The 25,535-nt window shown below is 42.0% G+C and overlaps 1 protein-coding gene across 5 annotated transcripts in view; it reads right to left on the reverse strand.

The window, feature by feature from the left end:
* Positions 1 to 25,535, reverse strand: part of GLT8D2 (glycosyltransferase 8 domain containing 2) — a 73,377-nt gene that overhangs the window by 19,529 nt on the left and 28,313 nt on the right. For 2 of the 5 annotated variants that reach the window (XM_016924072.4, XM_009426125.5), the window contains exons 4-6: positions 12,666 to 12,800; positions 10,930 to 10,976; positions 6,443 to 6,535 (exon numbers count right to left, since the gene is read on the reverse strand). In XM_016924072.4, the coding sequence (XP_016779561.1) occupies positions 6,443 to 6,535; positions 10,930 to 10,948 (112 nt within the window). In that variant the 5' untranslated portion in view covers positions 10,949 to 10,976; positions 12,666 to 12,800. Of the gene's footprint in view, positions 1 to 5,659; positions 5,898 to 6,442; positions 6,536 to 10,929; positions 10,977 to 12,665; positions 12,801 to 20,869; positions 20,981 to 25,535 lie in introns of those variants that run through there. The other 3 variants (XM_016924074.4, XM_024348027.3, XM_054664627.2) reach the window with 3 other exon arrangements.

The raw sequence follows: 25,535 nt of genomic DNA on the forward strand, positions 1-25,535 counted from the left end.
GCAGAAATTTGCATAAGTAACAAGGAGCCAAACATTAATCCCCAAGACAGTGGGGAAAATGTCTCCAGGGCATGTCAGAGGGCTTCACAGCTGCCCCTGCCATCGCAGACCCGGAGGCCTAGGAGAAAATGGTTTTGTGGTCTGGGCCCAGGGTCCTGTGCTGCATGCAGCCTAGGGACGTGGTGCCCTATGTCCCAGCCACTCCAGCCATGGCTGAAAGGGGCCAACATAGGGCTTGCGCCATGGCTTCAGAGGGTACAAGCCCCAAGCCTTGGCAGCTTCCATGTGGTGTTGAGCCTGTGAGTGCACAGAAGCAAAAAATTGGGGTTTGGGAACCTCCACCTACATTTCAGAAGATGTATGGAAATGTCTGGATGCCCAGGCAGAAGTTTGCTGCAGGGGCGGGGGCCTCATGGAGGACCTCTGCTAGGGCAGTGCAGAAGGGAAATGTGGGCTCAGAGCCCCCACACAGAGTCCCTACTGGGGCACTGCCTAGTGGAGCTGTGAGAAGAGGGCCACCATCCTCCAGACCCCAGAATGGTAGATCCACTGACAGCTTGCACCGTTGCTGGAAAAGCTACAGACACTCAATGCCAGCCCATGAAAGCAGCTGGGAGGGAGGCTGTATCCTGCAAAGCCACAGGGTAGAGCTGCCCAAGACCATGGGAACCCACGTCTTGCATCAGCATGACCTGGATGTGAGACCTGGAGTCAAAGGAGATCATTTTGGAGCTTTAAAATTTGACTGCCCCGCTGGATTTTGGACAAGCACAGGGGCAACCCCTTTGTTTTGGCCAATTTCTCCCATTTGGAATGGCTGTATTTACCAAATACCTGTACCCCCACTGTATCTAGGAAGAGGAAGTAACTAGCTTGCCTTTGATTTTACAGGCTCATAGGCAGAAGGAACTTGCCTTTTTTCAGATGGGACTTTGGATTGTGGAGTTTTGAGTTAATGCTGAAATGAGTTAAGACTTTGGGGGACTGTTGAGAAGGCATGATTGGTTTTGAAATGTGAGGACATGAGATTTGGAGGGACCAGGGGCAGAATGATATGGTTTGGCTCTGTGTCCCCACCCAAATCTCATCTTGAATTGTACTCCCATGTTTCCCACATGTTGTGGGAGGGACCCAGTGGGAGATGATGTGAATCATGGGGATGGTTTCTCCCATACTGTTCTCATGGTAGTGAATAAGTCTCATGAGATCTGATGGTTTTATCAAGGATTTTCACTTTTGTATCTCTCATTTTCTTTTGCTGCTGCCATGTAAGAAGTGCCTTTCACCTCCCACCTGATTCTGAGGCCTCCCCAGCCATGTGGAACTGTAAGTTCAATTAAACCTCTTTTTTTCCTCAGTCTTAGGTATGTCTTTATCAGCAGCATGAAAACGGACTAATACAAACCATGAATTATTTTTATAAACAAACCAAAAAAAAAAGTTTCTTAAGGATTATTCCTTTTGGACTAAGTTGTAATCTTATGGAGGTATCATGTGATATGTTACCTGCTGGCTGTGAACTGATCTGCCAAAAATGAGAATTTGACTATGTTTCTTTGCTGCTGAAAGTTCCTCATTGGTTCCTAAAAGGTAAAGCCACATTTCTTTGCCTGGCACACAAGGCCCCTCATGATCCAGCCCCTGCTGACTTCTCCAGCCTCACCTCCTTCTATTTTAGCAACACCAAACTCCTCGTGGTTCCCTGAACGCTACTCTTATCTCAGTGCCTTTGCACATGATGTTCCTTCCCAACGCCTGGAATGATTTCAGTATCCTTTTCTGCATGGCTAACCCTTACATATTCATTCCAAATGCGGTACTGACATCAGATCCTCTGGGAAGCCTTTAATAGCTCCCTACACATAAATTAACACGCACCTTCCCTATGCTGTGGCCTTGCCTATGGTTGAATTTATTAATTGCGTTGGAATTTATTTGGTTGCATGTCTTTCCTCTTTCTCCTATTACACTAGGAGCTCTGTGAGGACAGGTATTTTGTTCATCTCTGTATCCTCTGCAGCTGTCCCAGTGCCTGGCACATAGTAGATTTTCAATACAATCTGAATAGATGGGTGAATATTAGATATCTCTATTTGAGCACTTGCCACAATGCCTGGAAGAATCTATTTATGTGTCTGTCTCCTCCACTAGACTGTAAGCTCATTATATTATCCCCACTGAGTCTGGCACTTTGGAAGTGCTTAATGAAAGTTTGCTGGAATGAACTAAATGGAATTGATGAATGAGTCTCAGAAAACAGGGCCCTTGAGGAGTAAGAGGGAAGGGTAAAAAAGCTGGGGCTGTGCCTGGCTGCCAGAGTCAGGCGGAGGCCTTCAGCAGACTGTGGGAAGCACAAGGTAAAAGGAAAGTGTCCTCATAAAAGAGGGGACACTCCAGAAAAAGGTCAAACATTGAGTGTCCAGCTCTGCTGCCAACACATGACACTGCCACACTCCTTAGGGGCCTCTGCCAGGTAGAGAAACTGAGCACTAACTTAAGCCAAAAATACTGCTCTCTGCCAAAAAGTTCCCCCTGGACAGAATGAAGGACAAATGCACACTGGAGAAATGTGGCAGAAAGGCTTATCAACTGTACCTTCTTCATCAATGCTCCATCCTTGCAGTTTCTTTAGGAATTATCTGCTCCATTATTCGGATTCATTGTACCAACTGGTGCCTGAGCCAAAGCATTAAAATGTTGGCTATGGGAAACTATTTGGTGCCTAACAAAAATAGTAAACATCACAATGCTAGCAGAATGGAATAGAAATGATACTGCCTTCGTCCATTCCATAAGCAGCTCTGATCAAGCCACGCCTATTCCTAGAAGAAAGGAAATGTCTGCTTTTCTAATGCCATGACTCAGAATTCCATTTCAAATAAGGATTGGTTTTAGCCAAGTGTATCAGCTTACCTCTCCCCAAGTGGGACAGCTGTGAGTGACCAGCACACTAGTCACAAGAGAAGTGTCGGGAGATGACATGGAGCGTCACAATGGGGATATTACAGAGAATACCGCCATGTTTTACTTGAACGTAGGACTTCACAGGGCCTCTGGACATCAACTTAGAACACCAGTTCTTTGAATTAATGTTTTTCAAATTATAAAAAATAATACATAATTATTGAAAAAATTTCAGCCCAAACAGAAGAGTATTTGGTAAATTGTGACTGTTTTCTGCAGACCTCTCACTCCCACTCCAAAAGTAGACCTCTGCTTTATAACAATATATAACACAACCAGTGTGGTGTGTGCCCCTTAAACCCTTCTTAATGGTAATACTAAAGAATATATACCTGGGCCGGGCGCAGTGGCTCACATCTGTAATCCCAGCACTTTGGGACACTAAGGTGGGCAGATCACCTGAGGTCGGGCGTTTGAGACCAGCCTGACCAACATGGAGAAACCCCGTCTCTCCTAAAAATACAAAATTAGCCAGGCATGGTGGCGCATGCCTGTAATCCCAGCCACTCAGGAGGCTGAGGCAGGAGAATCGCTTGAACCCAGAGGCGGAGGTAGTGGTGAGCCAAGATGGCACCATTGCACTCCAGCCTGGGCAACAAGAGCGAAACTCTGTCTCAAAAAAAAAAAAATATATATATATATATATATGTATATATATATATATATGTATATATATACCTTAAACACTTATTATTTAAAAACCAAAATGGAATCATACTTTTCAGTCTCTTCTGCAACTTGCTTTTCCCATTTAACATACCACAAGCATTCTTCCATGCCAATGCTACATTCGTTTGAATGGTATTTTATAACACCGATTTTAAAAAATTTTAACACTGAATGGATAAACATGTGATAATGGATCCATTCATGTGGTCCAAATGCTTTGTTTCTCTGTATAGGTCTGATTAGTCAGTCAGGATGTGCATTTCTTTGGAGCTGTTTTAACAGCTGTTTTAAAACCTATCTACTTATTTCCCTGAAGAAGGGAGTCTGTGGTGGGATTAGCTGAGTGAATGTGTTGGTTTATGAGCAGGGATTGAAGCATGAAGAGTGGAGTCAGTTCAGATGACATTTGTCTTTACGTGACTTCCTTCTCTCTCTCTCTCTTTTAGAACAGTTTATTGAGGTGTAGATACTGCTATGGACTGAATTGTGTCCTCCAGAGTCCGTTTGTTAACGTCTTAGCTTCCAGCATCTCAGGATGTCCGTGCACTTGATTGCCTTTAAAAAGGCAATTAAGTTAAAATGAAGCCATTTGGTAGGCCTTATCCCAGTAAGACTGGTATCCTAATAAAAGGAGGAAAAGAGGAGAATCACACAGAGGGTCACAGCCAGGAATGCAGCACAGAGAAAAGGCCACGTGAGGACACAGCAAGAAGGCGGCCATCTGCATGCCAAGGAGAGAGGCCTCAGGAGAAACAAAACCTGCTTGCACCTTGATCCTGGACTTCCAGCCTCCAGAACCAGAGAAAATACATTTCTATGGTCTAGCCACCTAGTCTGTGCTATTTTGTTATGGCAGCCCAAGCAAACGAATACAGATTTTTTAAAATTTACCCATTGTAAGCATACAGTACAATGATGTTTAGTAAATTTATAGAATTGCACAACCATCACCAGGATCCAATTTTAGAAAGTTCCATTGAGCTGCCTGGTCTGCAGTCAGTCCATTCCCACTCCCAGCTCTAGGCAACCACTGATGTGCTCTGTGTCTCCATAGATTTTTCCTTTTCTAGAAATTTCATATAGATGGAATCATACAATATATGGTCTTTCAGGTCTGACTTCTTTTATTTAGCATAGTTTTTTTTCAGGTTCATCCATATTGCAGCTTGTATCAGTCATTTGTTCCTTTTTACTGTCGAAAAGTATTTCATTGTGTGGGATAAATTACATTTTTTGTATCCCTCACAAGTTGATGTACATGTGAATTGTTTCCAGTTTGGGGCTACTATGAATTATACCCTAAGAACATTTGTATATATGTCTTTGTATGAAAATCATTCTCTTTGCAGATTCCATGTTCATTTAGATCAGATTATACATGTTTTTAATTATTTTTAAATGAATTTTTAAATTACAAAATATAATCAGAAAGAAATGCCAGCTTCCTGGGAATAGGGATGTTGTTTTGTTCACTGTTGTGTTTCCAGTCCCTAAGTGTCTGACTGAAAAAAAAACAAAACTGTGGAATAAATGTATGTAACACACCGAATAACTGTATTCAGAGTCTCACTCTGTCATCCAAGCTGAAGTGCAGTGGCACTATCAGGGCTCACTGCTGCTTAGACCTCCTAGGCTCAAGTGATCCTCTCATTCCAGCCTCCCAAGTAGCTGGGACTATAGGCATGCCCCACCATGCCCAGGTAATTTTTTGTGTGCATGCAGATGGGGTCTTGCTTTGTTGCCTAGGCTGGGCTGGTCTCAAACACCTGGACTCAAGTGATCCTCCCGCCTCAGCCTCCCAAAGTGCTGGATTACAAGTATGAGCCACCATCGCCAGCCCATAAGTGTGTATTTGCTTGATTTATATAAAAAGTAAATTAGCTAGGCATGGAGCTCATGCCTGTAATCCCAGCACTTTGGGAGGCCAAGGTAGGAGGACAGCTTGAGCCCAGGAGTTCAAGATGAACCTGAGCAGCATGGCAAAACCCATCTCTACAAAAAATTAGCTGGGTGTGGTGGCACACACCTGTAGTTCCAACTTCCTGGGGTGCTGAGGCCGGAGGATTGCTTGAGCCCTGGAGGTCGAGGCTGCAGGGAGCTGCTATTGTGCCACTGTACTCGAGCTGGGGCAACAGAGTGAGATTCTGTCTCAAAAAAAAAAGTAAATTAATTAAAAATGTAATAAACAGTGCTTCCTGATTTTTATGGAGGTTGACTTTGTGTGTGCATTGGAGTTTTGAAGGTGCCATCTCAGGCAATTCACCCCCGAGGAGGGAAACATGGTTCTCAGTGCAGCTGGGAGAGACCACAGGGCCAATGAAGGGCCATTTTCAAGTTGAGAGTTATGAGGCTGACTTGCACTGATGGGAATGAACCAGCAGGGAGAGGAGAAAGAGGGTGGTTTCCATAAGCAAAGTCATTGAGAAGCTCCAAAGAGACGGGGTGTGGAGCATTGCACTCACCCTGTGGTCCAAGAACCTACAGCATCAGCCTCAACCAGGAGCTTATCGGAAATGCAAGTCTTGAGGCCCCACCCCATACCTACTGATCCTACACCTCACGGGTGGGCCCAGTGCTGTGTTTTAACAAGCTCTCCATGTGACTCTCACACATGCTAAAGTTTGAATAGCACCGACCATCCTAGGGCACGACTGAAAAGGTGGTCTAGGGCGGATATTCTACTAGCAGGTCCTTGGGAGTTGACCAAACTGTCACTTGTCCCTGAATCCAGCTATTGAAAGGACCTAGAGGAACATATTCAAACCACATTCCTGGGTATCCCAACTCAATGAATTCTATGTCTGCTCACCTGCATCATTCTTGGGCACAGTCCCCTTATGAACTTTCTTATACAGAATCACACAGAGGGTCACAATCAGAAGGAACAGCAGCACCTGATTAACTGAAATAGAAATGGAAACACGTTAACATTGAACCTATGAACCTGAAATCACGTGACAAAGTTTAGAATGGTAGTGCGAGTAGATGCCTTCCATGACACAGAGGAGTGGTATCTGAGACCTTTCTATAAGGAGACAGCATATAGAGTAAAGAATTAACCTGGCCAGGTGTGGTAGCTCATGCCTGTAATCCCAGTACTTTGGGAGGCCAAGGCAGGTGGATCAGCTGAGCTCAGGAGTTTCGAGACCAGCCTGGGCAACAGAGTGGGACCCTGTCTCAACAACAACAACAAACACACACACACACACACACACACACACACACAAATTAGCTGGGCGTGGTGGCATGCACCTGTAGTCTCAGCTACTAAGGAGGCTGAGATAGGAGGATGGCTTGAGCCTGGGAGGTGGAGGCTGCAGTGAGCCAAAATTACTCCAGCCTGGGTGACAGAGCCAGACCCTGTCTCAAATACAAAAACAAACAAACACAAAGAATTAACCTGGAACACTATTGTTGCTCAGGGGTCTTGCATCTTTACTGAATTTGTATATCAGTTCTAATAGTTTTTTGCGGGAGTCTTTAGAATTTTCCAAATATAAGATTATATTGGCCAGGTGTAGTGGCTCACACCTGTAATCCCAGCACTTTGGGAGGCTGAGGTGGGCAGATCACATGAGGCCAGGAGTTCAAGGCCAGCCTGGGCAATATGGTGAAACCCTATCTCTACTAAATTATACAAAAATTAGCTGGGCGTGATGGTGCATGCCTGTAATCCCAGCTATTTGGGAGGCTGAGGCATGAGAATTGCTTGAACCTGGGAGGTGGAGGTTGCAGTGAGCCAAGATCACACCACTGGGCAATAGAGCAAGACCTTCCTTCCAAAACAAAACAAAACAAAAACGTATCATCTGCAAACAGGATAATTTGAGTTCTTCCTTTCCAATTTGGATGCCCTTTATTTTTTTTGCTTGTCTGATTGCTCTAGCTAGGGCTTCCACTACTATGTTGAATAACAGTGGTGAAACGCAGCCATCCTTGTCGTGTTCCAGATGTAAGAGGAAAGGCTTTCAGTTTTTCCCCATTTAGTATGATACTAGCTGTGGGTCTGCCGTATGTGGCTTTTATTTTGTTGAATTTATGTGATTCTTCTTATGAGCCAGTAGTAATTATAAATACATGTTCTTAGCCATTATGACACAGCTGCTTCTCAGTTAATTCAACCCTTGGTCAAGGATGATGTGCAGGCCGGGTGTGGTGGCTCACACCTGTAATCCTAGCACTTTGGGAGGCCAAGGCAGGTGGATCACTGGAGGCCAGGAGTTTGAGACCAGCCTGGCCAACATAGCAAAACCCCATCTCTACTAAAAATACAAAAATTAGCCAGGTGTTGCACATGCCTGTAGTCCCAGCTATTCAGGAGGTTGAGGCAAGAGAATCACTTAAACCTGGGAGGCAGAGGTTGCAGTGAGCCGAGATCATGCCACTGCACTCCAGTCTGGGTGACAAAGGGAGACTGTCAAAAAAGAAAGAAGGAGAGAAAGAAAGAAAGAAAGAGAGAGAGAGAGAGAAAGAAAAGAAAGAAAGAAAGAGAGAGAGAGAAAGAAGGAAGGAAGGAAGGAAGGAAAGACAGAAAGAAAGAGAGAGAGAGAGAGAGAAAGGAAGAAAGAAAGAAAGAAAATTCTTGCCCTGGGTAAACAGAAGACCTCAATGCTTCCAAGCCTCCGGCTCTGTTTGTTCCAGTGATGTTGGCCCTTGAGATCTGCTGAGAAGTAGAGTGGTGTAAAACAGTGTTTTCTTGAGTATGGAACATATAGCACTGGTTGTGCATGAAATGACTGAGGAAGTTCATGTTCATAGCATTAATATTTAATCACCATATGAGAAAGTCAATCTTTCTGATTTTATGTGCAGGAACACAACAAAAGCTACCCAGAGTTGAATCACATTCTCCTAATTGTATATGTATTTAAAGCTACCTTTTTTTTTTAATGATAGGAAATCATTCTGTTTTCATTTACAGTAAGGATAAAAACTTTCTATTATGAAGTACACTTATAAATTTTTAAAATTAGTCAAAGAAAACAAAATTGGTTTTGAGATGGAGTTTCACTCTTGTTGCCCAGGCTGGAGTGCAATGGCACAGCCTTGGCTCACTGCAACCTCTGCCTCCTGGATTCAAGCGATTCTCCTGCCTCAGCCTCCCGAGTAGCTGGGATTACAGGCCCCCACCACCATGCCTGGCTAATTTTTGTATTTTTAGTAGAGACAGGGTTTCACCATGTTGGCCAGGCTGATCTTGAACTTCTGACCACAGGTGATCCTCCCACCTCGGTCTCCCAAAGTGCTGAAATTACAGGCGTGAGCCACTGTGCCTGGCCTAAAGAAAATATTAAGAAATGTTTAGGACAGAAGGAACACAGCTGATGAAAAATTGAGAAGATGGCATGTTGGCATGTGTAGTGCACACCTACCTAAAGTTTGGGAAAAGCTGGTAGAAGGGAAGAGGGTGTGAATTTGAAGTCAGACTCAAATCTCCTTTCTACCACCTCCTAGCTGTATGGCCGAGGGGTATCTTAACCTCTCTGAGCTTGGTGTGCTTATCTGCTGAATGAAGATTGTAATAATAAGCATTACCTTGCACTACTGTTTTGAGAGTTAACCAAGGCAATGCAGGCCCAATAAAGACTTTACAAATGGTTATGCATCACTGTTATTATTATTTTATCTTTTTTTTTCTTTTTTGAGACAGGGTCTCACCTCAGTTGCCCTGGCTGGAGTGCAGCAGTGTGATCTCAGCTCACTGTAACCTCAACCTTGCAGGCTCAGGTGATTCTCCTACCTCAGCCTCCGAAGTAGCTGGGACTATAGACACATATCACCACACCTGGCTAATTTTTTGTATTTTTTAGTAGAAACGGGGTTTCACCATGTTGCTAAGGCTGGTCTCGAACTCCTGGACTCAAGCAATCCACCTGCCTCGGCCTCCCAAAGTGCTGGGAATACAGGCATGAGCCACCGCACCTGGCCTGTATTGTTTTTTATTATTTTTATGCATCAAGAGACTTAATCTATTGACATCATATGCATCTATTTTTTGGCCTCTATGCCTTTGTCTTCCCATTTGTAAAAGAGTCTCCGTGGATGCCCTCCAAAGCTACATCCTGAGGCTGTGATTCTATTTTGCTGACACCCAGTTCCTCTCTGCCTTAATGGATTATCAGATTCAGCCAGGGACAATCAGATACTAGACTCCATTTAAAACAAAACTATAGAGAAGCAGAAAATGGACAGAAAATGGACAAAATTCTACAGTTTATCAACAGGCCTGATTAATATTCACCTGCCACGGCCGGGCGCAGTGCCTCACACCTGTAATCCCAGCACTTTGGGAGGCTGAGGCGGGTGGATCACTTGAGGTCGGGAGTTCAAGACCAGCCTGGCTAACATGGTGAAAACCCATCTCTACTAAAAATACAAAAATTACCCAGGAAAGTATGTCTCATGCAATATTTGGGACATACTTATACTAAAAAATTATTTGTTGTTTATCTGAAGTTCAAATTTAACTGGTTGTCCTGTTCTGAGTTTTTGTTTGCTGAATCTGGCAACCCTACCCTGAGGGTCACAGAATTAGGTTACTATGTTTCTCCTCAAATTCACAAACTACTGGATCTAAAATCAGAGGCAAATCCAGGTTCTGATGGGTATGAAGATTCGAGATGACTCTTTAAGACTAAGAATGCAAAATTACAAATTACAAATGCTAAATTAGCTATGAACATGAATATTTATTCCAAATGAGAAAATGCATTATTTTTGCAAGTTTTATAGAAATATATGATCCCTGCTGTAAGTTCACTTCCACTTCTTCTTCTTTTTTTTTTTTTTTTTTTGTGTGCGTGTGTGTTTGAGACAGGGTCTCACTCTGTCTCCCAGGCTGGCATGCAGTGGTGCAATCTCAGCTCACTGCAGCCTCTGCCTCCCAGGCTCAAGTGATCCTCCTGCCTCAGCCTCCCGAGTAGCTGAGACTACAGGTGTCCGCCACCACGCCTGGCTAATTTTTGTATTTTTTGTAGAGATGGGGTCTCTCCATGTTACCCAGGCTGGTCTCGAACTCCCGAGCTCAACTGACCCGCCCACCTCAGCCTCCCAAAGTGCTAGGATTACAGGCGTGAGCCAGTGCGCCCAGCCGATAAGTCCACTTCTGACTAAAATACTGAACAACTCTCCATGGGAATCATCTGGAAATGATGATGCCAAAAAGTGCCTGTGGGAAAACTATCCATGAAAATCAAACACAATCCAAGAAAGAAGAAAAAAGCCAAGCCCTAGCCTCAAAACCATCCTCCCAAATATCTGTTTTTAAATCATTATTTTCAAAAGTTGAAATCTTACTTTTTCGTAACAGAGCCATGTGTATTCACGCGGATAAGAACTGTAACCTGTGGATTAAAGGAAAAAAAATCTGTTTAAAGGAGAATCAACTTAAAACTCATCAACAAGTGTTAAGGACTATGCCTTCTCTGAAAGACTGATATATCGTGAAGTGTGTGATCATTTTTTACTGCTCCAAATCTAAAATTTTGGAAACAAAATAAATACTAGCCCATGTCTTCAAAAGCGATGACTCTGGTTGAACAAACCTTACTAAGGGTCCTCAAAAGCTAATCTTTTGTCTTCAGAAGTTCTTTCTTTCTTTCTTTTTTTTTTTTGGTGACAGAGTCTCGCTCCATCACCCAGGCTGGAATGCAGTGTTGCGATCTTGGCTTACTGCAATCTCCACCTCCCAGGTTCAAGCGATCCTCCTTCCTCAGCCTCCCAAGTAGCTGGACCTACAGGCATGCACCACCACACCCGGCTAATTTTTTTTATTTTTAGTAGAGATGGGGTTTTGCCATGTTGCCCAGGCTGGTCTCGAACTCCTAGCCTCAAGCAATCCATCCATCTTGGCCTCCCAAAGTGCTGGGATTACAGATGTGAGCCAGAGTGCCCAGCCCAGAATTTTTTTTAACCTCTTGTAAAAAGAGCTCTGTCAGCCTTCTGGGTCAGCAGAGCAGATGGCAGAAACTGGAAGTATCATACTAGATGTCCCTGATCTAAAATATCAACCCTATGCCATCTTTCTACTATCATAACTTCATTCCTTGATAAGGCAGATTTTACATCTTCAAGAATCCCTTGGAGGGGCATGCATTATACTCAATTCAATCATTCATTCAGTATTTACATATTGAGATCCTACTAAAAGCCCAGCACTGTGCCACTTCCCAGTGATGCACCGAAAAACAAAACAGTACTGGTCCCTATCCTCCTGAAGCTTTTGGTCCAGTGGGGGAAACAGATATTAAAATGTGACACATGAAAGTATTAGATTATGGTAAGTGCTACGAAGGAAGCAAAGGAGATGTTGGGATAAAGACGAACAGGGGTAGGGAGTGCATCAGGAGGAGAAATCAGGAAAAACTTCATTGAGGAGATGGCATTGGAGGGAAAGAAGAGCAAGAGCCAGTCAAGGGCAGAACATGCAGAGGAGCATCCCAGGCAGAGGGAACAGCAAGTGCAAAGGCCCTGGGGCTGGAAATAGCTCTAAGTATTCTAGGAACTGCAAGAAGCTCAAAGTGGCTGGATCATAGTGGACCAAAGGAGAGACTGGATGGAAGAGGCCAGAGAGGTACCTAGGGGCCGGATACTACTGTGCCTGAAGAGGAGTTTGGATTTTATTTTAAGTGCATTAAACCCCCTCCATCAGTGTTTAACTTTGTTAAAGCCCTAAAGCACTGTTTTTCAAACATTCCCAAGGGAATTCTGATGGTTAAGGAGAGTGAATACTCAACATTGCTCACAATGAGCTCAAAGTATCTTTCATGTTTTTTGTTTTACCTTCAAATTCATGGGAACTGTGCAAGAATGTAGTGGAAAGGAATCACTCCTTTAACTGCTGGCAGAGTTCCCCCCTCAGGGAGAAAGCTATCTGTTATGAAAGCAAGGTCTTCTGTGCCTAGGTGGGATGGCTAGGTGAGAGCAGGGAAAAGCTAACCTGGTCTGAATAAGGGATGAACCGAATCCTAAGGTTCGGCCACAGCCCAAGAAAAAATGTTATTAGAGGAAAAGGAAAAGTCCAAGTCACTTACCCTGGAGAACTTCCTTTCCTATGGCAGGCCCAGGGACTATTCAAGAACAGATGTCCAATACTCAGCTCACAATCTTCTTCCACGCTCTGCACCTTCTAACCTCAGCCCACCTCCACGCTGCTCTTCCCACAGGACCTAAAGTGACATTTTAAGTGTTTTACTGGGTGTGGTGGCTCACTTTTGGAGGCCGAGGTGGGCAGATGCTTGAGCCCAGGAGTTGGAGACAAGCCTGGGTAACATAATAAGACCCCCCTGCAACAATCTCTACAAAAAAATACAAAAATTAGCAGGCATCGTGGTGCATGCCTGTAGTCCCAGCTACTCGGGAAGTTGAGGCAGGAGGATCACTTGAGCCCAGGAGGTTGAGGCTGCAGTGAGCCATGGCTGCTGCACTCCAGCTGGGAGACAGAGCAAAACCCTGTTTTAAAAAAGAAAAAGAAAGAAGAGAGAAGAAAGAAAAGAAAAGAAAGAGAGAAAGGAAGGAAGGAAGGAGAAGGAGGAGGAGGAGAAGAGGAAGAAGAAGAAGAGGAAGAAGAAGAAGAAGAAGAAGAAGAAGAAGAAGAAGAAGAAGAAGAAGAAGAAGAAGAAGAAGAAGAAGAGAAAGAAAGAAAGAAGAAAAGAAAAGAAAAAAAGAAAAACTGCTCCTTTCAGAAGAGCTGCCAGATTTGTCGTGTGTCTTTTTGTAGCCCCAAGCTCACAGCAATAATATTCCAGGGGATGGTCACTGTGGGATGAGAAAGTTTATCTCATCCCACAGTAGGATGTTTATCTGGTCCCAGATAAACATCAGGAGAGGGCAGGCTTTCAGAGTGACTGCAAGGAGAAGGAAACACAAATGGAAAGAAAGAGACCCCTGGAAGAAAGGCTGGAGGACTGTCAGGGACAGATTTGCGATGAGATACGCCTGTTTCACATTGTTATACACGATTAAAGTAATTAAAATACACACCTCTACCCAACTTCAAGTAACCCAATATTAAAAGGTCTTTTTGTCTCTGTGTTGAAGATTACAGAAAATATAGGGGTCAGCTGGTAGAAAAAGGGAGATTTTTTTCAGTTGATAGTCTTACAGGACTTATATTGAACATATTTAATAACTCATATGGCCCTTGGCACTGATCAATCAAAATGGGTACCAGCTATAAATGGCTGGCACAGCCCCACACGAGTGTTCTGACTAATAAATAGCAGCTTTGGCATCTACAGAATGTCAAATCATACTAATGTATTATCTATTCATATATATAAGTAAGCACAGGAGATTCTACACACACACACACACACACATGCACACACACACGATGCATTATATTTTGCTAAGCAGCAAGAACTATAACTGTCACATCATCAACCATTCTCATGTTCTATCAGGCCAACTTTTTACATAAAGTCCTTTGCATAAGAAAAATGCAGGGCAAATTCTAAGAGGCATATTAACTAGATGTATTCCAAGAACAACTTCTTTTAACAAAAGAGACCAGCTGCTGCTTCAGAGCATAAAGAATTGGCCCATGAGAACTATTTTTCTGCCAAGGTATTTGATACATGTTGACAAGCAAATTTTTTTCCGGTCTTCTGGATTTACACGTATTTCCTACTGTGAGTTTCTTTCTTGATGTTCTTAAAAATTGCTATGCATCAGGGGGAGGGAGAGCATCAGGATAAATAGCTAATGCACGTGGGGCTTAATACATAGGTGATGGGTTGATAGATGCAGCAAACCACCATGGCACACACTTAACTATGTAACAAACCTGCACATTCTGCACATGTATCCCAAAACTTAAAATAAAATAAAATTTTAAAAAATTGCTATGCATACTATTTCTTTTTTATTAGGTAGTATTTTCTGAATTCTTTAGACTGCATTGAAGAATCAGAAAGAGCGCTTCACCCAGGGAAACACAAATGGTTCTGTATAATAAACATTCAGTATGTCTGTTTTCATTTTAAATAGGCTTCTTTTCCATGACACATTTACTAAAGGAATATTACCATGTCAGCTTCAAAATTTGACAAGCTGATTTTTAAGTTTTTAAAAATTTACATACATTAGAATTTCCTTTTTTTCTATAGTTCTATGGACTTTTACACATGCATAGATTCTTGTAACGACCACCACAAATGGGGTAGAGAACAATGCCAACACTCAAAGAATTCCCTTGCACCGCCACTTTGTAGTCAGGCCCTGCCCAACACCCAGCCCTTGGCAACCACTGATAGGTTCTCTCTCTCTACAGTTTTGTCTTTTCCAGAATGTCATATAAATGGAATCCTACAGGATGTAATATTTTGCGAGACTTTCCTCTTTCAATTAGCATAATGTTTTTGAGATTCATACTTGCTATTGCCTTTACCAATAGTTTGTACCTTTTTATTGCTGAATAGTATTCCATTGAATGGATATACCACAGTTTATCCATTCACCCACTGAAGGACATTTGGGTTGTTTCCATTGTTTTGTGATTATGAATAATACTTCTGTAAACACTTGTTTACAGGTTTTGTGTGAATAGAGGGTAACTACCTAGAAGTGGTATTGCTGGGTCTTTTGGGTAGATATATATTTAACTCTATAAGAAATTGCCAATCTAGGCTGGCCGCCGTGGCTCATGCCTATAATCCCTGCACTTTGGGAAGCCAAGGTGTGAGGATCACTTGAGCTCAGGAGTTCGAGACCAGCCCTGGCAACATAGTGAGACCCCTGTCTGTATGAAAGCAAAACAAAACCAACAAAAAAACCCTCAAAAACCAAATGGGGGGAGTTAGAGAAAAAAATTTAGCCAGACATGGTGGTGGGCACCTGTGGTCCCAGCTATTCAGGAGGCTGAGGTGGGAGGATTGTTTGAGCCTGGAGGTCGAGGCTGCAGTGAGCCATGGTCGCACCACTGCACTCCAGCCCAGGTGACAGAGAGAGACCTTGTCTGAAAAAAAAGGAAAAGAAAAAGAAAGAAACTGACAATCTTTTTTCCTGAGTGGAAACATTTTCATTTTACATTCCCACTAGCATGGTGAGAAAGTTCCAGTTGCTCTGTGTTCTTGTCAGCACTTGGTATTGCCGGTATTTTTTTTATTTTAGCTGTTATAATGGGTGAATTGCATTGTGATTTTAATTTGCATTTCCCTAATGATTACTCATGTTGAGCATCTTTTTGTGTGTTTATTTACCATCCACATATGACGAAATGTCTGTTTAAATCTTTTGTGCATTTTTATAGAATTATTTTCTTATTTTTGAGTTTTGGGAGTTGTTTATATATTTCGCATACAAGTCCTGTGTCAGGCCTTAGTGCTGTGGCTCATGCCTGTAATCCCAGCACTTTGAGAGGTTGAGGCTGGCAGATCACTTGATATCAGGAGTTTAAGACCAGCCTGGCCAACATGGTGAAACCCTTTCTCTACTAAAATACAAAAATTAACCAGGCGTGGTGGTGCAGGTCTGTAATCCCAGCTACTCGGGAGGCTGAGGCAGGAGAATTGCCTGAACCTGGGAGGTGGAGGTTGCAGTGAGCCGAGATTGTGCCACTGCACTCCAGCCTAGACAACAGAGTGAGACTTTGTCAAAAAAAAAAAAAAAAAAAAAAAAAATCCCTGTGTTACGCGATTTGCAAATACTTTCCCCTGGTATGTGGCTTGTCTTTTCAGTCTCTTAACAATAAATTTTGCAGAGCAAAAGTATTTAATTTTGATGATGTCAAATTCATTTTATTTTTTTCTTTTTTTTGAAACAGGGTTTTACTCCATCACCCAGGCTCAAGTACAGTAGTATAATCTTGGCCCACTGCAACCTCCACCTCCCAGGCTCAAACGATTCTCCTACCTCAGCCTCCCAAGCAGCTGGGACTACAGGTGCACACCACTGCACCTGGCTAATTTTTGTATTTTTTGTAGAGATGGGGTTTTGCCATGTTGCCCAGGCTGGTCTTGAACTCCTGAGCTCAAGTGATCTGCCTGCCTCGACTTCTCAAAGCGCTGGGATTACAGGCATGAGCCACCACACCTGGCCTTTTTTTCTTTTATAGATCATGCTTTTGGTATCATATCTAATAAATTTTGGCCTAACCTAAGGTCATGATGACTTTCTCCTATGTTTTCTTGGAGAATTTTATAGTTTTGGACTTAATATTTACATTTAGAGTTAATTTTTGTATATATCATGAAATGTAGATTAAACTTAATCTTTTAGCATATGGTTATCCAGTTGTTCCAAGACCATTTGTTGAAAAAGTCATTTGTTGAGACCATTTGTTATTCCTTCTGTGGAACTGATTGTTTTCTTTAATATTTTGTTCCAATTTCAGGGTATTCAAAGGGGACTTCAAATCTGGCAAGGAGTTTGAACCTAGAGGATGACATGTGTCCCAAAGAAGGGAGCAAGTGATCCACACAGGTTTTTTATTATCTCCTATACTTTCTACAGGAAGAATTACAGATATGATTAGTCATCAGTAACTAAAAAGTGAGCTACATCATCAAATAAAGATTCAATAATGTGGCCAGGTATGGTGGCTCACACCTGTAATTCCAGCACTTTGGGAGGCTGAGGCTGGCGGATCACTTGAGGCCAGGAATATGAGACCAGCCTGGACAATATGGTGAAACCCCATCTCTACTAAAAATTCAAAAATTGGCTGGACGTGGTGGGCCACACCTGTAATCTCAGCTACTCGGGAGGCTGAGGCACAAGAATCACTTGAACCTGCGAGAAGGGGGTTGCAGTGAGCCGAGATCACACCACTGCCCTCCAGCTTGGGCAACAGAGCAAGACTCTGTCTCAAAAAAAAAAAAAATTCAATAATGTTCTCAGAGTACTATCAGGACCAAGCAGGCAAGAAAAGGGTTGATCTACTATGAAAAACTTTCAACCAAACATTTCCCCAAATTCAAATTCGATCTTTGCTTTATATTCTGGAGTATTTTATTTGTGCTCTGAAATCAAGAAGGCTAAGACACCCTCCCTCTATTCTCGAAATATACCTGTTAAGACTTTGTTTCCCGGTTTTCCCAATTTACAATGTATCTATCTATATGCTTAATACAGTACCTTGGATATTCATTAGGAGAAGTGGTAGGCATTAAGCAAAGCATAGGATAGGACAGGTTTGATGAAAAAATAAAATTTAACCATTAGATAAGGATTTTAGATGACAACATTCATTTTACCGTAAAATCTAAAGTTAAATATTGTCACATTTTTATGTTCATTCACTTGTTTGTGACATTTTGCCAATTACCCCAGGAGTTGGCAACTGACTTCCTCTATCTCACACAAAAAAAGTTAATTTGCCATGAAAAACAATTTCTCTTGAAAACTCAAAGTTTATTTTAAAATTAAGTTGATCCTTCTTAACTATGGTCTTTCAAAGGAACTTCTGAACTTGACATTTGACGGGAGGCTGCAGACTGCAAACCAGGAATAATAACCTTTAGAAACTAACAACATGACAGAGATAGCCCGAGGAGGTAATTGAGAAAGGAAGGATATCATAGGTCCCCACAGTTTCATGAACCAAAGTGTTATGAGAATTTGCTGGCAGTCATCTAGGAAAACTCTTCAACAGAGATTTGATTCAAGTCTTTAATTCACTGTAAACAACCAGCTACAATGTTCCTTTTATTTTCCTGGGCTATAGACTGAACACCCAAGAGCTCTGAGTGCATGGCAATGACCCTTCTCCTCTTCCCCTTTTGCACCTGGAAAAGAATTGGGTCAAAACAGCACACTACTTAGGATTTTTCTGAGATAGGGTTTCAGGTACCTTTTATCCATTTAGGATTTTAGGTGATATGCATGCATCTAACTTTCGGGGATGATGGAAGCCTAGAATGATCTTTGGCCATGTGGCCCCTCCTCCCACTCCATGAAAGTAGCCATCTGGTATCACAGGAGAGAACGGGGCAAAGACCAGAAGGAAGCCGAGCTCTAAGTCCCTCAGGCCATCCACTTCCTGGACATCCTAGTTATGAAAACCAGTAACTTCACAATTTTTCCTTAAATTGTTTTGAAATGAGGTTCAGTTTCTTACAAACAAAAGTCTTTACAAATAAATTTGCTGTGGCCAGAATGCTGTGTGAATATGGGGAGCAGTTTGCAGGGGTCAGATAATAATCATAGCTATCATTTATTGTGAATTTAATTTGCACGCAGCTCCAGGCTATTTAGGTACTTTATCTCCTTTAATTCTAACACCTTTCAAGTGGATGTATTACTATCTCCATTTTTCAAATGAGGACATTGTGGCTCAGAGAGGTTCAATAACTTGCTCAAAATCATAAATCTTGTAAATGATGGGGCTGGGAATAAAAATTAGAGCTCTCTGACTTCAAAGCCCTTAACCACAAAGTGCTGAGCTCTCAAAGGGCCCTTGCGGCTACACCAGAGGTTAGGAGAATTGGGCTCCAGATAACAGATTTCACCGTGTGTTGATGAAGCTTTACAGCTCACAGGCAATGCTGGTCGGCTCTTTCCTGAGTGCTCGGTTACTGTAACTATGAGACCACTCCAGAGGCAGAGGAATAGTAAGTGCTGATTCATCTGAACAGGGGGTTCATCTTTCCCCGTCCAGTGTGTTGCCAACTCTGAAATCTCTTTAAGATGAAACAAGAAGCTTTAGGATGCAGATAATCGCATGCCAATTGCAAGGCACAGCAGTAATGAGCCAAGAAGGTAAGTTCCCGAAGCCGATTGTTGTAGGAAACCTTAAGCCATATGGCAGGAGTGGTGTCCTTGAGAAGCATGCAGTTTCAACAGAAAGTTTGCTTTAAAAAATGATGTGTGTGTGTGTGTGTGTGCATGTGCGTGTGTGTGTGTGTATAATTGCATAAAGATTTGGCATGCCTGAATTTCAACCTATCCTTCCTTTTTACAATTTCATCTCATCTCTGATGGTGGCACTTCCTGGGTTTCAAAAAACAAAAAAATCCCAAGAGGACAAGACACAGTTTCTGACTGAGGGCACTGAAATCAAGTGGAAAATCATGTGAAAATCCTTTTCCAGTACAATTAGTGTATTAGACTGTGGGCCTTGGAGTCAGACCACCTGGGTTCAAATCCTAGCTCCACAATGTATAAGAACCATATAAGAACGCCTTCCCTTGGAAACTTAAGATTCCTCACTTATAAAATGTCTGTAATACCATTTTACAATCAACATGCTAATAAGTAATTCAGGCAAAAAACCTCAGTGAATGCTAAAATGATAGGGGGTAAAATGTTGTTGGGGTACAGAAAATTCACATTCTCAAAGTAATCACACTTAAGATCCACAAAATGAAACAAATTGAAATCCTGTGCCTTGAGATGTGATAAATATCAATATGTTCCTGCCAGTGATATTTAACCTGATTCTATCATGGATAACGTCATGGTCAAATCCAAATCATGGATCATTCTGAAGACAAACTGCCCTGGTCTCTTCAAATATGTCAGTGTCATGAAAGGAAAAAAAAAAAACCACATTGGGAACTCTTTAGAGGCTTGATAATGTAACAATGAAATGGAAAGTGTGAACCTTGGCTGGGCTCAGTGGCTCACGCCTGTAATCCCAGCACTTTGGGAGGCTAAGGCAGGTGGATCATGAGGTCAAGAGATCAAGACCATCCTGGCCAACATGGTGAAACACCATCTCTACTAAAAACACAAAAATTAGCTTGGCATGGTGGTGTGCACCTGTAGTCCCAGCTACTTCGGAGGCTGAGGCAGGAGAATTGCTTGAACCTGGAAGGCTGAGGTTGCAGTGAGCCGAGATTGCACCACTGTACTCCAGCCTGGTGACAGAGTGAGACTCCATCTCAAAAAAAAAAAAGTGTGAACCTTGACTGCATCCTGAACCAAATGTTTAAAAAGAGCTACAAAGTTTATTTTTGGGAAATTGGGGAAATATTATGGCATTAATGTTAAATTTCCTGAGAGAATAAATGTGGTATGGTTATGTAGGAGTATATCATTGATAGTAGGAGACACATACATTAATTTAGGGGTGAAAGGTCAAGAGGTTCCGGGTTGTTTGTGTGTAGAAAGAGGGAGAGAGTGAGAGGTACTGAGACAATGCTAATGTGGCAAAATTGGTTGAGCCATTATACTCTTCTTGCAACTTTTCTATAAATTAAAACAATTTCTAAATAAAAAGTTGAGGAAATGAAGGTAATATAAGGCTTTATGAGGATTAAATGCAGTAATACATTTACATGCATTAAGTACTTACAACAGTACTTGGCAAACAGTTGGAACCCCACTTATACAAGCCATTATGATCGTGTGATTCTAGGGAAATAACTCCATCTCTCTCCGTCTCAGTTTCCTCATTATTATGACTGAAGCAGACAATTCTATTAGATCTAACATTCTAGAACTTTATATAGTTATGCCCTCAAAAAAGTGATGGGGGTTGAAAGAATCAACATTGTCAAAATGTCTATAACACCCAAAGCAATCTACAGATTTAATGTAGTCCCTATCAAAATTCCAATGACATTTTTCACAAAAATAGAAAAAAAAATCCTAAAATGCATATGGAACCGCAAAAGCCCCCAAATAACTGAAGCAATTTTGAGCAGGAACAAAACTGAAGGCATCACATTTCCTAATTTTAAATTATATTTACAAAGTTATAGTAATCCAAAAAGTATGGTACTGACATAAAAACAGACACATAGATCAATGGAACATAGACCAATGGGACAGAATAGAGGGCCCAGAAATAAATCCACGCATATATGGTCAACTATTCTTCCATAAGGCACAAAGAATACACAATGGGGAAAGGATAGTCTCTTTAGTAAGTGGTGCTGGGAAAACTGGATATTAACAACAAAAAAATTGGATCTTTATCATACACAAAACCAGCTCAAAATGAATTATATATTAAATAAGTAATTATTCATTTTTATTAATTATTTATTAATTTAATAATAACAATTAAAAGTGTAAGATGTGAAACTGTAAAACTAGAAGAAAACAGGGGGAAAGCTCTGTGGCATTGGTCTTGGCAATGATTTTTTGAATATGACACCAAAAGCACAGTTAACAAAAACAAAAACAAACAAGTAGGACTACATCAAACTAAAAAGTTTCTGCACTGCAAAGGAGCAATCAATAAAATAAAAAAGCAACCTGTGGAATGGGAGCGATTATTTACAAACCATATACCTGATAAGAAGTTAATATCCAAAATATATAAGAAACTCATACAACTCAATAGCAAAAAAACAAATAACTTGATTTAAAAATAGGCAAAGGACCAGAATAGACATTTCTGTAAAGAAAGCACACAAGTGGCCAAGAGGTATATGAAAAGATACTAAACATCACTAATAATCAGGGATATTCAAATCCAAACCACAATAGGATATCACTTCACATTTGTTAGAATGGCTATTATCAAAAAGTCAAAAGATAACAAGTGTTGGTGATGATGTAGAGAAAAGGGAACCCTTGTACATTGCTAGTGGGAATGTAATTTGGAACAGCCATTATGGAAAACAATATGGAGGTCTCTCAAAAAATTCAAAATAGAGCTACCATATGATGCAGCTATCCTACTTTAGGGTATATATCCAAAGGAAAGAAAATCAGTATCAAAGCTAGATCTGCACTCTCAGGTTCATTGCAGCACTATTTTTTTTTTTTTTTCGAGACATTGATTCGTTGTATCGTCACCTGGGCTGGAATGCAGTGGCACAATCTCGGCTCACTGCAACCTCCGCTTCCTGGGTTCAAGCAATTCTCCTGCCTCAGCCTCCCAAGTAGCTAGAAATACAGGTGCACATCACCATGCCCGGCTAATTTTTGTATATTTTTAGTAGAGACAGGGTTTCACCATGTTGGCCAGGCTGGTCTCCAACTCCTGACCTCAGGTGATCTGCCCACCTCAGCCTCCCAAAGTGCTGGGATTACAGGTGTGAGCCACCGCACCCAGCCCGCAGCACTATTCAGAATAGCCAAGATATGGAATTAACCTGTGTCCATAAATGGATGAGTGGATAAAGAAATGTGGTATATATATGAGTATGTGTGTGTATGTAGACATATATATGCACAAAATAAAATATTATTTCACCTTAGAAAAGAAGAAAATCATGCCATTTGTGACAATATGGGTGAGCCTGGAGGACATTACACTAAGTGAAATAAGCCAGGTAAAGAAAAATGAATACAGCATGTTCACTTATATGAGAAATCTACAAAGTTGAACTTACAGAAATAGAGAGTAGAAGGGTGGTTACCAGGGACAGAGAGGTGGGGAAATGGGGAAATGTCGGTCAAAGGGTACAAGCTTGCAGTTATAAGATGAGCAAGTTCTGGAGACCTAAGGCACAGCATGGTGACTGTTATTACTAATAATGTATTGTGTACTTGAAATCTACTAAGAGGGTAGATCTTAAGGGTTCTCACTGCACATACGCAAAAGGCAACTACGTGAGGGTGATGGATTTGTTAATTAGCTTGATTGTGGTAATCATTTCACAATGTGTATATTAAAACATTGTACTCCTTGAAAATATATATATGTGTGTGTGTGTGTGTGTATATATATATATATATATATATATATATGTATTTTTTTTTTCAGAGACAGGATTGTCACCCAGGTTGGAGTGTAGTAGTGCAATCATAGCTCATTGTAACCTTGAGCTCCTGGGTTCTATCAATCCTCCCACCTTGGTCTCCCAAAGCACTGAGATTACAGGCATGAGCTACCAGGGTTGGCTGAATATATACATTTTTTATTTGTTAATTATACCTCAATAAAGCTGAAGAAAGCAAACAAAAAACTCTTATTTGATAACTAATATTTGATAAAATGTTCTTATCAATAACTTTATGTCATTTTAATTATTCAGACAATATTTACAAGAACATGCTTACTTCCTTAAAAATTATGTATGCCTGGATTCCATTCCAAGATGGCTGAATAGGAACAGCTCTGGTCTGCAGCTCCCAGCGTGATTGATGAAGAAGATGGGTGATTTCTGCATTTCCAACTGAGGTACCTCGTTCATCTCATTGGGACTGGTTGGACAGTGGGTGCAGCCCACAGAGGGTGAGCCGAAGCAGGGCAGGGCATTGCCTCACCTGAGAAGCCCAAAGGGTCGGGGGATTTCCCTTTCCTAGCCAAGGGAAGCTGTGACAGACTTTACCTGGAAAAACGGGACACTCCCGCCCAAATACTGCACTTTTCCAGTGGTCTTAGCAAACAGCACACCAGGAGATTATATCCTGTGCCTGGCTTGGTGGGGCCCATGCCCATGGAGCCTTGCTCACTGCTAGTACAGCAGTCTGAGATCAACCTGCGAGGCAGCAGCCTGGCACGGGGAAGGGCGTCCACCATTGCTGAGGTTTGAGTGGGTAAACAAAGTGGGTGGGGAAGCTTGAACTGGGCAGAGCCCACCACAGCTCTGCAAAGCCAGCTGCCTCTGTAGACTCCACTTCTGGGGGCAGGGCATAGCTGAACAAAAGGCAGCAGAAACTTCTGCAGACTTAAATATCCCTGTCTGACAGCTCTGAAGAGAGCAGTGGTTCTCCCAGCATGGTGTTTGAGCTCTGAGAACAGACAGACTGCCTCCTTCAGTGGGTCCCTGACCCCCATGTAGCCTAACTGGGAGACACCTCCCAGTAGGGGCCAACTGATACCTCATACAGGTGGGTGCCCCTCTGGGACGAAGCTTCCAGAGGAAGGATCAGGCAGCAATATTTGCTGTTCTGCAATATTTGCTGTTCTGCAGCCTCCGCTGGTGATACCCAGGCAAACAGGGTCTGGAGTGGACCTCCAGCAAACTCCAACAGACCTGCAGCTAAGGGACCTGACTGTTAGAAGGAAAACTAACAAACAATAAAGAATAGCATCAACATCAACAAAAAGGACATCCACACCAAAATCCCAGCTGTAGGTCACCAACATCAAAGACCAAAGGTAGATAAAATCACAAAGATGGGGAGAAACCAGAGCAGAAAAGCTGAAAATTCTAAAAACCAGAGCGCCTCTTCTCCTCCAAAGGATCACAGCTCCTCGCCAGCAATGGAACAAAGCTGGACGGAGAATGACTTTGACGAGCTGACAGAAGTAGGCTTCAGAAGGTTGGTAATAACAAACTTCTCCAAGCTACAGGAGGATGTTTGAACCCATTATAAGGAAGCTAAAAACCTTGAAAAAAGATTATACAAATGGCAAACTAGAACAAACAGTGTACAGAGGACCTTAAATGACCTGATGGAGCTGAAAACCATGGCACGAGAACTACGTGATGCATGCACAAGCTTCAGTAGCCAATTCGATGAGGTGGAAGAAAGGTTATCAGCAATTGGAGATCAAATTAATGAAATAAAGTGAGAAGAGAAGTTAAAAGAAAAAAGAGTAAAAAGAAATGAACAAAACCTACAAGAAATATGGGACTATGTGAAAAGACCAAATCTACATTTGATTGGTGTACCTGAAAGTGACGGGGAGAATAGAATCAAGTTGGAAAACACTCTTCAGGATATTATCCAGGAGAACTTCCCCAACCTAGCAAGGCAGGCCAACATTCAAATTCAGGAAATACAGAGAGCACCACAAAGATATTCCTCAAGAGGAGCAACCCCAAGATATATAATTGTCAGATTCACCAAGGTTGAAATGAAGGAAAAAATGTTAAGGGCAGCCACAGAGAAAGGTCAGGTTACCCACAAAGGGAAGCCCATCAGACCAACAGCAGATCTCTCAGCAGAAACTCTACAAGCCAGAAGAGAGTGGGGGCCAATATTCAACATTCTTAAAGAAAAGAATTTTCAACCAAGAATTTCATATCCAGCCAAACTAAGTGAAGGAAAAATAAAATCCTTTACAGACAAGCAGATGCTGAGAGATTTTGTCACCACCAGGCTTGCCTTAC

Source organism: Pan troglodytes, chromosome 10 (genome assembly GCF_028858775.2).
Source record: "Pan troglodytes isolate AG18354 chromosome 10, NHGRI_mPanTro3-v2.0_pri, whole genome shotgun sequence".
Taxonomy (NCBI): domain Eukaryota; kingdom Metazoa; phylum Chordata; class Mammalia; order Primates; family Hominidae; genus Pan; species Pan troglodytes.